Source organism: Petaurus breviceps, unplaced genomic scaffold, assembly GCF_028583685.1.
Source record: "Petaurus breviceps papuanus isolate PSGF00001 unplaced genomic scaffold, PetGlider_PUasm1.0 37, whole genome shotgun sequence".
Classification (NCBI taxonomy): Eukaryota; Metazoa; Chordata; class Mammalia; order Diprotodontia; family Petauridae; genus Petaurus; species Petaurus breviceps.
In genome coordinates this window covers 38,584,792-38,597,332 of record NW_027186296.1, presented here as the reverse complement: position 1 = coordinate 38,597,332, position 12,541 = coordinate 38,584,792, and the positions used below count along the sequence as shown (strand labels likewise).

Below are 12,541 nucleotides of genomic sequence, written 5' to 3'. Positions count from 1 at the left end.
TTGTTTAAGTCTATGAGTTGTTCAAGACAATCTAGGGAATCTGTGCTCTGGAGCTACAAAGCAGGAAAATCTCTCTTAAAAGATGCAGAAAATGCCAAATAAATATTAGCTCACTCAGGTCAAAGCAACAATAACACAGACAATAAAAACCAAGTGTTTTATGGCAGACAAGAGAAAAAAAATAACTTTGAGAGTCTTTAAAAAACAACTATATAAGTCCTGAGTGAAGGAAAACAGGAAAATCATTTCATAAAATGAAAACATCACATATAATTCATGGGAACAACTGGTATTTGCCCATGATTTCCCCTCCAAGGGCACTTCTTCATGTAAATGGAAAAACTGAGAAATGTTTATTAATAAAATATAAAAGGACAATGTTTCTCAAACTAAAGGCTACATTTTTTAGTATTTCTTTAGTCATAGAATGAGATGCTACTCAGCAGGAGAGACACTTTACTATAGAAGAGAACATCTCAACCATTAATTATCTAAACATCTCCATGAGAAATAGCCCAGAGGAAATTACTTCAGGTATATCCTCATGGTGATTTAGCAACAATGTATAATTTAAAAGAGTACTTGGTTATTCCTTCAAATCATAGTCACTTGTTTCAGTGAACTAGTAACAGTTTAATGTTAAGGTAGAAGAATTTACCTCTTCCAAATTTGCCATGCACATGATGTATAACTTAGATGGAAAAGGGAAAGGCAGAGGAAATCTATTACTGTCACTTCGTTGATTGTGAGTTGCTAGCGAGTGGCGCAATGAACCTCTCCCAATGCCTAAACATCCATCGGTAACTAGAACAACCTATTTACAGAAGAAGGGAAAGATTTATAATTTAAATAAATACATACTTAACCAATAAGATTTAACAACGTTTTAATTTTTCCTTACCTACTTTGACAATTAAAATCTTCTAAATATTTAAAAAAACTCCAACACCTCAAGACCCCTTACTTGCTTTGTTACATTTTGAAAACTGTCTCCTGACTTGGGGGGTCACTACATTGTCACTACATGATAATTGGCTCACCCCCTTCACTCTAAAGCAGCTGCAGCTTGCCTCTCAGGCCACACAAGAAGAACAAGGGTCAGACTTCTGACATACTGCTATCAAAAGGTTGGCAATCCAACCCAAACTATAAACTCTATAAAAATATTTTCTTATACTTTTGTTTAATACAAAAACTGTATAAAGCAGTCTTTGTAAATGGATCCAGCTCTAGCTGCACATGTTAATGTACTCAATATAATGACTAGACAGAATTACAAAAATTATGAATTTCTTCATTATTTTCTAAGCATTGTGAAATTATAGCACATTTTTTGGAGAGTATTCTCTAATTATACACAATGTGTCTGTTTTCAGTTTCCCTTGATTGGGTATTTGGTAACAAAGGACCCTTAGTATACAGTTACTTATGTGCTTATTTAACAACTTGTAATGACAACAAAATGGCAGATACTACTTCAAAAAGAGACCAACTGCTATGGGTGGGAGGGCACCTGCAGGGTAAATCTGTCAAGAGGCTGGTCAATTTACTACAAGGCAATTGCACCAAATGTTTTATGTTTCATCCTTTACTTATGACACAGGCTCTGCCAAATGCTGTGTGATAATGAAACATTATATGTAATGTCAAAATGGGAAGTATGTGCTGCATCCTGCTAACAACGACATATTATTGCTGCCTAAAATCTTGGTAACTAAATCTCACATTAAACAAAACCAGTCCAGTGACAGTTGATGCTAAAATGCATTATTATTAATAACCAGTATCATTTATAGACTGATTTTCTTAATAAAAAACACAAAATGATTTTGAGCCAGAACTGCTAAAAGATTCATAAAGCAATCCTAGGTTGATTTCAATTCAATTCAACAACTATTTATGAAGTTCCCTCTATATGCAAGGCCACCCACACAGTACAATTCCACTGTGGCAGCAAAGGAGGCAACCTGGGGGTTTCCAAGGCTAAGTCAGAGGCCTATGAGCTCTGTCATGTTTTATTATACTGAAATTGCTTTGAGTATGGGCCTGGTAAAATTCTAAGTGGACTTTCTGAGCCTAACTAATTACTCATTACTGGTAAACTGACCACACAGTGATGAAATCTTTAGCCAAGGTGACTCATAAAACAAAGAAAAATACAAAATGGCCTTCAATTCTATGGGGCTCCATTTCTGCAATGACTATAGTAGAAAAAGGGGCAGAGAGTGCTAAGAATAACAATTTAATTACTGTCTATAAAACTGACCGCTGGAACTCTAAATATGAGTACCAACACACATTAAAGAGGAATGGAATCATTTTCATTTTGATATTCCTGCTATAAATGGAAGCATAAAACAAAATAAGTGCAGATAAGTAGAAAGGAAGTTCAGTTTCTCACTAGAGACAAATGAAAGTATTGGTTCAACTGCTTTTATTATGTGCCTAAATAAAACAAGAAGCATCATTCAACAGGACACTTGCTCATCTGGTATTGCAATGCTCATGGCAAACATTTGAGATACACTATCACAAAGAAACTTCAGCTTGTGTACCAACTCAGATCTGTTGCAGGGGATGAAGAGATAGAGAAATTCAAGAAAAAACTTACTAACACCCCATAGGGGAGGAGAGTGAAGCATATGTTGGTAAATAGGATCCAGGACTAAGAAATGAGAGCTGAAAGGAGGCTTGTAGACCACACAGAGGCCTCACACCTATACATCCTGAAAATCTTTAAAAAGAAAGTCAGTAGGTGCTAGACATGTCAAGTACCAAGGAACCTTATCAAAAGTGAAACTGATGATGTTCTAATAGGAAATTAGTAACCTATTAATGTGGGTATCATTTCTGAATCAACTGTATTTAAAGGCAGACGATCAGCTTTTTATAGCAAACCTAAAAAATCAATACCAAATTAGAAGGAATAAAAATGAGAAGCTATAGCACATAACTGAAACAATTCCAACATGACCTACTTAAACAAATGGTTGATGCCTCCCAAAAGATCATATTTGTATTGTTAGAAGCCAGCAGAGTACCTCTGAGCAATATACTTCATAGGATCTGTGAGTTCTTTATTTTGGATACATTTGGGAACCAAATAGAAAAAATCTAATTCTTCTTTTGTCTCCCTGACTATCAACTATCACTTAAAAAATCAAATATTTTAATAAAAATTTAATATTGAATAAATATCAAAATAAATATCAATAAATAAAATATCAATAAAACCAACTAAACTTTCTTATTAAATATTTACAATTAAATTCTCAACAGAATTTTTCTATCTCTCCTTTTCATTCACTTTTCTTCACATATGGTCCTGTTTTATGTGTCCTCCATTCTTTTGGTACTGCTTTTTTCACTTTGTATTACTTCAAAAAGGTCTTTCCAGATTTCTCTGCATTCTTCTTATTTGTTAGCCTTCATTTCATTATAGTATTCCATTATCTTAATGTTCCAGAATTTATTTGATCTTTTCCCTATTGCTGGACATTAAGGCTATTTCCAGTTTTCTGCAATGGCTCTGGTTATTAATTTTCAATGTGTCTATTTTTATAGGCATGTTCCTCTTGAGTCCAGAAGACATCTTGGCTATTTCTAACTGCTATCTTATTTTAAAATGGAAAGTTTACAGGGGAAACCAGACAAGCAAGCTGATTAAACCAACTTTAATTCTATTTCCAACTCTAGGTAAATAATTGGCTTGAGGTTTTCTTCTGGTCCTATTTAGTAAGGCACATTTTATGTATCTGGTGGTGTTACATACTGGCATTTTGAGTCCGCTACTAAAATTCCATTCACCCTAAGAAAATGATTCTAAAATTCCACTGGAGCATAGTTTAATGTTCTACACAAAATAGTATTAAGTTTACAATATACTAATTGCTAGGAGTACAGTTTCCATTAGACATAATTTTGCTGCATCTTAATATACAACTTAGTACCTTCTTTAAAATTATATACCAACAATAAGGATATAAATAAAGTTTATAGAAATTAACAAGGATTATAAAAAAAGAAATTATATAACTAATTTATCTATGTAAAGTTTATAGAAATTATATATAAAGCAAAGTTTTATAAAACCTATCTTTTATCAAATGCTTCATTGGTTAATATTTGAAATTCAGTGAAATGAAAATGAATTGTTACCTGGCAAGGAATTGAGCCACCCCACTCTTGTTGAACAATATTGCAAACACCAAGTAATGCAGACTCTAAACATGTTTTATCATAATCATCCATATTACTCAGTGCTTCCTGATTGAATAAAAGATAGTTATCCATTATTCCTTTACTGCATTAACTAGTTCCATAAAAACATCATGAATTGTTCAAGATGACAATATTACATAAGAAACACTATATTCCTAAAGTCCAGCTAATCCAAATTTTAAATTATTCTCTACAATAAAACTGTGGGAGGGTTTGATTTTTTTCAGACATAGAGGACTAGATGTGAAATCAGGAAGACCCAGGTTCCTATCCTGCCTCTCACACATACTAGTTGTAGGTCCCTGGATAAGTCACTTCATTTCACTTTCTACATCTATAAAATGGGAACAAGAAAAGCACTTCCTTGATAGGGTTGTTGTGAGGATCAACTGAGGTAATATATATATAAGGAACTTAGTAAATCTTAAAACACAACACAAAAACATACATACACACATATATGTATGTAAACACATACACATATATAAGAGCTATTTTTAATGCTATTACTAATAAAGAGAATGTTTAAAATTCTTCCTTTATTCCTTCATTCCTTCTTTTTACTTGATGGGATTCCAAATAGCCCATCCAAGTTTATACCTTTATGGCTAAAAAACTATAGTTAAGCCAAAACAAAGAATCAAACTTGGAATCTTTTTAAAATGTACCCAATTATTCCCAGTATTCCTAGAAATGCTAAACCCTTGAAAAAGAGTCTCACTTGGGGTCTGAGAAGAAGGGAGTGTTTGATTATGAGTACAGTCCAGAAGGATGTGGGCTATGGCTACTTGTCTTATTCCTTCTGGGAATTCTTTCAAAACCATGGAGAAGGGTTGTTGCAGAGAGCATGACTGTTGGGAACAGCACAGAGCTCTATCAGGTAAGGTTTTAAGATCTACCAGGAGATTCTAGTGTACTACTATTTGTAGACACCTACCACATAGCTATGCTTTAATATTAAGGACCATGAGCCTTGCAATTCCAGATATACTGTAAAATTTCATATCAGTGCTTGTGGATTCAACATGATTAGAACAGAAAATACTCCATTTCTTACTGTAGCAGTGCTTAGCACAATGCCTGGTACATAAGTACTTAATCAATGCATGTTAATTAATTTTACCTGAAGAGTGTTATAATCTCTTGTAAAAGGGACCATCAACTCCCAAAGTGAAGAAAAAACCACCAAGGCTGTAAACTCAAGCTTGTAATTGGTGGCCATGTGCTCAAATAACATAGTCAAACCATGGGCAGCTAGGTGTTTTCGCTGATATTCTTCTGATCCCTCAATAGAGACAGGTCGAGTCATAGAAAGTGACACATCCATCACTACCACGGTCGGCATGATGAAAATATCTGTATTTCCAAGAGGCAACTGTATACACAGCTATAAATGAGAAAATGCTGCAAGAAAAAAAATTATTTTATTTACATGTAGAAAAACAGCTTCTTTATTTTCCAAACTGAGACAATAGGGAAAAAGGAGTAAACCCTATACTCTAGGGTTGCAAGGAAAGGACAAGCTGAAAATTAGAAGATAAATTAGTTAAGCTACTTAGGGAAGCATTTCTAAAATTATTTTGGCCACTTACCATCAGCTTACTCCTGAGTATGAAATATATTGACAAAACCAATAAGTGATAATTTAGATATGAGACTGATAAACTATGGCCAGAGGGACAAATCTTGTCCACTGCTCATCTCTTGTTTAGAGGGTCTCACATATGGAATAACTCTAGGGTAAAGGGAACTGGAAAATTAAGTTTACTTTCATATCCCTCAAAAGTGTTCCATGTAGCAAACATTTCACATTTAATATTTTTAAGGAGAAAATATTGCTTGCATTAGCTTTTTTTCCCCAGGATTACCCATCATACCAGGTAGACTATAAAAAATCTGAAGACTCTACTTTGGGAAATACTGGATTAAGTCAATGACAGAATCACTACAAAATGCACAATGAAATAACCTTCAGTCATGAGCTGACCTTGTGTTATGCTTCTGTTATAAAGCAAGCACAAGTGGGTACTTGTGAAAAACTGGAAATGATGAAAAAATCCCAGAACAGAGGCTAAGCTTACTATGATATATCCAGGTCACACAACATTATGGGGCCATTTAAATGCCAACTGTGTAGATTATATCAATATATGAAAATGTGTATACATAGGAAATAATGTTGTTTAAAAAAGCGTATGTATATACTAATAATGCAAAAATATACACATGCTATAATTATTTTGTGATTAGGTTCTTAGAGCAGCACACAAAAGCCTATTGAACATATATTAGAGAAGAAGTAATTGGGATATGTGGAGAGGTAAATACTCCTGTCACTTATTCCTATTTACCAGTATAAATCTAGTTTTTGAAAGTTGATTCATGTGCTGAGTTTTTCAATACTGCAAAGATATGGAAAATATTCAAATTTATATCAGGTATAAGAACCTACCTTGAATGAAGCGGGCAAGGAAAGACATCTGTATCCTTAGAACAGGGTGGTCAATTTTGTTTCTTTTTTTTTGCTTTTTGGAGGGACAGTTGGGGTTAAGTGACTTGCCCAAGGTCACACGGCTAGTTTTTGTGTTATGTGTCTGAGGCCAGATTTGAACTCAGGTCCTCCTGACTCCAGGGTCGGTGCTCTATTCACTGAGCCACCTAACCATCCCAATTTTGTTGCTTTAAGACACTAATTGGTCTCACATACTTTCTAGCCTTCTTGGCTTCCTCCACCAAATTAACTTTCTAATAATCCTGGGTCTCTAGACAATACAGAAGTCCATTCTGTCTGTGATAAATTTAAACACACACACACACTCTGGTACCTTGCATTTGTATTACATTTTATATATTTTGCTGTGTGTTCACCTTCAGATAATTAATCCTAAAGGGCTGGCAAAGGGGAGGACAGCTGTGGAAATTGGCAAGTAAGTTGGACAGTGCAATTAGGAAGTCAGTCAGGATGGTTGAGATCATGCCATATAACAAAGGACTAAATTAAACAGGATATTTTTACCCTGGAATAAAGAACTAACCAATAAAAAAGTATTAAATGCTTACTATGTGGCAAGTACTGTGCTAAGTGTTGGAGGTAAAAATACTAAATTGACATAGTCCCTACCCTCAAAAAATATACTCTAACAAGGGGAATAAAAAATTATACTCTAACAAGGGGAAACAATATAAGAATGTTAGCCAGGAAAGGTTTTTTGCACCTGAGAAGTCAGGGAATGGTTAGTGAAACAATAGGGCATAATCTATTGACAAACAGAGAAAAGAAAGAACATTTGGGAGGTTAAGATACCTTTCTTCAAGAATCTAAAGGGCTGCCATGTGTAAGAGGAATTAGACTTATTTTATTTGACTCTACAGAGCAGAACTAGAAATGATGGGTGGAAGTAGCTGAATGTCGGTTCACTGTAAAGAACTTATTAACCATCAGAGCTGTCCAAAAGTAGAAGGGGCTGTCCACAGAGTCCTTCCTCACTAGTTTTTCTAGCAAAGGCTAGATAACCACTTGTTGGGTATGTTAGAGAGTGGATTCCTGTTTGGCCTTTGAGTTCCTTTTCAACTTCTAAGGTGGCATGGATGACATGGATGAAGAGCTGAACTTAAAAGAAGTGAGAAGAAAATACATCTACAGTAGTAGGAATGGACAATAAAGGGAAAGACTCTGGAGTCATGCTCTAGTTGGTTAAGAGGGCTGGGTAATGGGAGAGGAAAGGAAGAAAGGCCACAGATACTCTATCGGGCAACATTCAAGTAGCAATATATCCATCCACATGTCAGTAGTCAACAAATAGCTATATTATGTACTAGATCTTAGTACTAATAATCATACATACACATAATTGTGAAGAATGTATAAGGGATCAGTTTTATTTAGGGTCTGCTACCATTCCTCTGGATGACAGCAGATACTTGACTCTAAGCGACAATATTAAATAATTTTTAAATGAATAAATAAAAAATAATATGTAAGAAGCATCACCTTCTCTGTGTACTATGTATTTATTCCAGGGCTGCCTCTAGAGCAGAGGTAGAGGCAAAATGTTTCCATCAGGTATCACAGAGGAAGGATAACTACCAAGTGAAAGCTACAACTCCACCTTGGAGCAAGAAATCCTCGGCCTGAAGGTCACCGTGTGCTCCTCCACAGGTCCCTAAGCAATTCTTAGAAGGAGAATAATTGCCCAGGCTACAACATTTAATTAGCACTGAATGTCCATTAGAAGCACAGAGCTTTGGAGGCAATCTTCAATTTTAGAGAGGGAGATAAAATTGCCGCCAGATTATAATTTACACAGGGGTTAGCCTGGTAGGAGGGAAGCCAACAGAGAAAATCTACCACATTCATCCCAAAAAGAAGGCAGAGGCCAATTTCCTCTCCACATCCACCCAAATACCTCAGAATCATAAAATATTTGAGCTGAGAGGGGCCTTAGAGTTCTCCTAGTTTAACCTTCTTATTTTAATGAGGAAACTTCTTCTCAGAGGGGTGAAGTCTGAAGTCACACAGCTAATTAAAGGCAAAACTAGACCCTAAGAACTCCTGTTGATGGACATGATACTTCTATTCCTATAATTTTCTTTTCTGGTTTGAAATATTCACTATATCCACCTATCCTTTCTCCCTAAGATGCTTTTTTGTTGTTACTGAATCCTACCTGATACAGGATTACTTACCTGGGTGAGGAAGGATGAATATATGCAAGTTCCCTGCTGCTTGGTAATACTGACTCCTACCTTATTTTACTCTCTGGATTATTAATTTGGGGGATGTCAAGAAGAGAACTAGAGGGATTAAGCAAGAAACACAATAATATTTTGTTTTAAAAAAGTCCCACAGAATTTACTGGTTGGAGATTCACAAGTTTTAAAATCTGCCTTTTGAAGATAAAACACCTTAAGCATCTTAGACATTCAACATTATTAACACCAATTGTTTCAATCAAATCACCACCTGGAAGACACCTGCCTTCATGAAAGATTTTTTTTGTTGTTGAGATTTGGGATTGGGGTAGGACAACAGGAAAAGAAAGTTTACATTTAGCTATTATTATAGGTCAGGCTCCTACTTTCACAAAACCTTCCTCTATATTTCCCTGAATTCCTTCTTCCATCTTTATTATGACTATTAATAAAGAGCCATACTTTTGAGTAAGGAAAGCCTACCTTCTTAAATGTTAAACAGTTTCTTTCCTCAGTTGCCCAGTGTGAGTTGATTTTATTTTCTCTATATTATTTTATCCTATATGAAGACTATTTTGACAAGAGTCAATAAAAATTAGATCATATACTGGAAGTATTTTGCAAACTTTGAATCAATAGGTAGCACAGTGGAGAGAGTGTAGGACATGTCAAGAAAAGGTCAAATCCTGCCTCACATACTTCCTAGCTGTTGGACTCTGAGCAAGTCATTTACCTTCTCTTGGCCTCTATTTCTTCATCTGTAAGATGGGCATAATAAGTTTCTAACTCATAGTGTTGTTGCGAAGACCAAATTAGATTATGTATCAAGCACTGTGCAAAACTTAAGTGTTGGTTAATTTATAAATAACAACTGTTACTATTATAGGTCTAGGGAACAACTGTCAGATCAGGAATATAAGATCATAGATTTAGAGCTGGAAGGGATTTAAGACATCACCTAATCCAATCCCCTAATTTTATAGACTGAGGAAATTTAGGCTGAGAGGGGATAAAAAAAACTTTTTTTTCAGTTTTAGTATTCACAGCTCAGAAACTGCTTGATAGTTTCCTCATCTGGACTTAAGTGGAGCAAATGTTAATAATGAAGATTAAACTTAAAAGGGTCCCCCCCCCAATCTGGCTGTAAATTATATTCACATTTAAGATAATGATATTATCAGCTTGTGGCCTAGGGGAAGTAAGTCACTCAAGCTATCTTATGTTGGTTTTTCTCACCAGGACAATGGAGATGATACCTTACTTTGCAACCATCTCACAATGCAGAAGTGATCAAATGAGATCACTTGGCCAATAGTAGAGTGCAATGTAGAAGGGAGCTTCAATAAAAGTCTACCCCCGTAGAATGAAAGCTCCAGGAGGGGAGCCAGTTTCCTTTACATACTCCCTTATAGCGCTTAGCACAATGCCTGGCATACAGAAGGCGCTTAATAAACGATAGTTGGCTGACTTGTATGTCTTTGTAGTGTCTAACACAAAACTAACGGCTAAATAAAAGCGGGTGGTCATTTGCACTTAGAATTAGTAAAGGCTTGGGGCTTTCTGGTCAGTTTGGGTAAAGATGCAAGGTTCCTTTACTTCTTTTCTAAGGCTTAGGGGCAGGGAGGGTGGGGGATCCCTTCTGAATCAGCTCAGGGAAGTTTTAGGGGGGCAGTCCCGGGCCTGGACGCTGTTGGGGTGGGGTCTCTGGGGTTCCCTGCTTAGAAAGGGAAGCGGGTCGACTCTCGAGGCCTGCCCCCCAGGACCCAGCTAAGGTCCCCGCCTCCCTCCCCCCAAAACTGGGGCCATGGGCAGGGGAACAGCATTGGGAAGGGGGCAGTCGTTGGCCTCGGGGGGCGGGGCAGGCCGAGGCCCAAAAGCTGTGGGGCCCCAGCGAGCTTCGGCCTCCGGAGAGATCGAGACCCGAGCCTGAGTAAAAGTGGAGGCCCGCGGGCGGTGGGGTCCCCGAGTGAGAGGAGCCCGGACTCTAAGGCCTCATTTCCCCCACCGCCTGCTCCTCTCCAGACATCTCCTCAGACCCCAGCGGTCCCACTCCTGGCTCTCCAACCGGCCTCTCTAGACTCACCCCGCGCCCATCGCCGGCCACCGCGTCCGTCGGTCTAAACCTTCCCCCTCAGCACCAAAGCCGGAACTTTGGGGCCGCACGAGGAGGAGACCCAGGGAAGCGGCAGGCACCGGCGAGAAGTGCATGCCCAGCCCTGGAGGAGAGGAGCGGGGGCAAGGGAGGAAGGGCGGGGCTGAGAGAGGGGAGGGGGAGGAGAAAGAGAGGAGTAGGGGAGGGGCGGAGGGAGGGGAAAGGGGCGGAGGGAAGGGAAAGGGGCGGGGCTGACAGAGGGAAAGGAGGGGAGAAAGTGAGGAGCAGGGAAGGGGAGGGTTTGAGAAATGGACGATAGAAGCGAGTTTAAGAGAAGGAATGAGGGGAAGAGAAAGAGAGGAAAGGTTTGAGAGAGGAGACTGAGATGGCTAAGAGAGGGGAGGAGGAGAGAGGAGAGGAGGGGCTAAAAGAGGGGAGGGGGAAAGGAGAAAGGAAAGAGAAAGAAGAACAAGGGAGGTGAGGGGTTGAGAGAGGAGGGGAAGGGCTGAGAAAGGGGCAGGGAGGGGAGAGGAGGGAAGGGATCCAAGCCAAACTAACCTCCAATCAATTAACAAACTCTTAATAAGCACCTTCTAGGTTCTAAGGGGGCAGCTGGTTTGTGCAGTGGATAGAACCAGCCTGAAGTCAGGAAAGTTCATCTTCCTGAGTTCATGTTTTACCTCAGACACTAGCAGTGTGACCCTGGGCAAGTCACTTCACCCTGTTTGCCTCAGTTTCCTCCTCTGTAAAATGAGCTGGAGAAGGAAATGGAAAACCACTCTAGCAACTGCCAAGAAAACTAACAACAAAATGTTCCAAGCACTATGGGTACAAAGAAAGCTGCAGCAGCATCAGTAGTAATGGTATTGGTATTGGTGGTGGTGTTGAGTGTTGGTGGTGGTGGTGGTGGTGGTAGTAGTAGTGCCTAGCGAAGTAGCTAGGAGCTGCTGCTACTCCTACTACTAGAGATGGTAGAAGTGATAGTAGTAGTAGCAGCAGCAGCAGTAGCAGCTAGCCTAATATAATGCTTTTAGTTATGCAATTATAGGGTGCCCCAAAAGCTTAAGCTACTAAACCTTAAAATGGCACTTAAATACCCATGAAATGACGCTTAAAAAACATAAATAAAATGATTTTTATCATTTTGGTTTTTTTTTGTTTTATCAGTTTGTTAATTGATTGGAGGTTAGTTTGGCTTGGATCCCTTCCCTCCTCTCCCCTCCCTGCCCCTTTCTCAGCCCTTCCCCTCCTCTCTCAACCCCTCACCTCCCTTGTTCTTCTTTCTCTTTCCTTTCTCCTTTCTCTCTCTCCTCTTTTAGCCCCTCCTCTCCTCTCTCCTCTTCCCCTCATTTTATCTTCCCAGAAGCTCCAGAAAGTAGTTGCTATTATTATCCCCATTTTACAAATGAGAAAACTGAGTTAGGCAGAGGTCAAGTGACTTACACAGCTAATAAATGTCTGAGGAGGTTTGAGTCCCTGCCCCCTGGGAGCTTTCATTCCATAAAGGTTGGGAAACAACATGTACTTCTAGAGGTA

General features: G+C 38.3%; 1 protein-coding gene across 1 annotated transcript in view; it reads right to left on the bottom strand.

The window, feature by feature from the left end:
* The window catches only part of INTS14 (integrator complex subunit 14), a 16,832-nt gene extending 11,227 nt beyond the window's left edge, over window positions 1-5,605 (bottom strand). Inside the window, exons 1-4 of the mRNA XM_069098273.1 lie at window positions 5,345-5,605; window positions 4,159-4,266; window positions 659-814; window positions 1-53 (exon numbers count right to left, since the gene is read on the bottom strand). The exon at window positions 1-53 is cut by the window's left edge and continues 33 nt beyond it. Coding sequence (XP_068954374.1) covers window positions 1-53; window positions 659-814; window positions 4,159-4,266; window positions 5,345-5,566 — 539 coding nt within the window. The 5' untranslated portion in view covers window positions 5,567-5,605. The remainder of the gene's footprint in view (window positions 54-658; window positions 815-4,158; window positions 4,267-5,344) is intronic.
* Window positions 5,606-12,541: the final 6,936 nt, after the last annotated feature.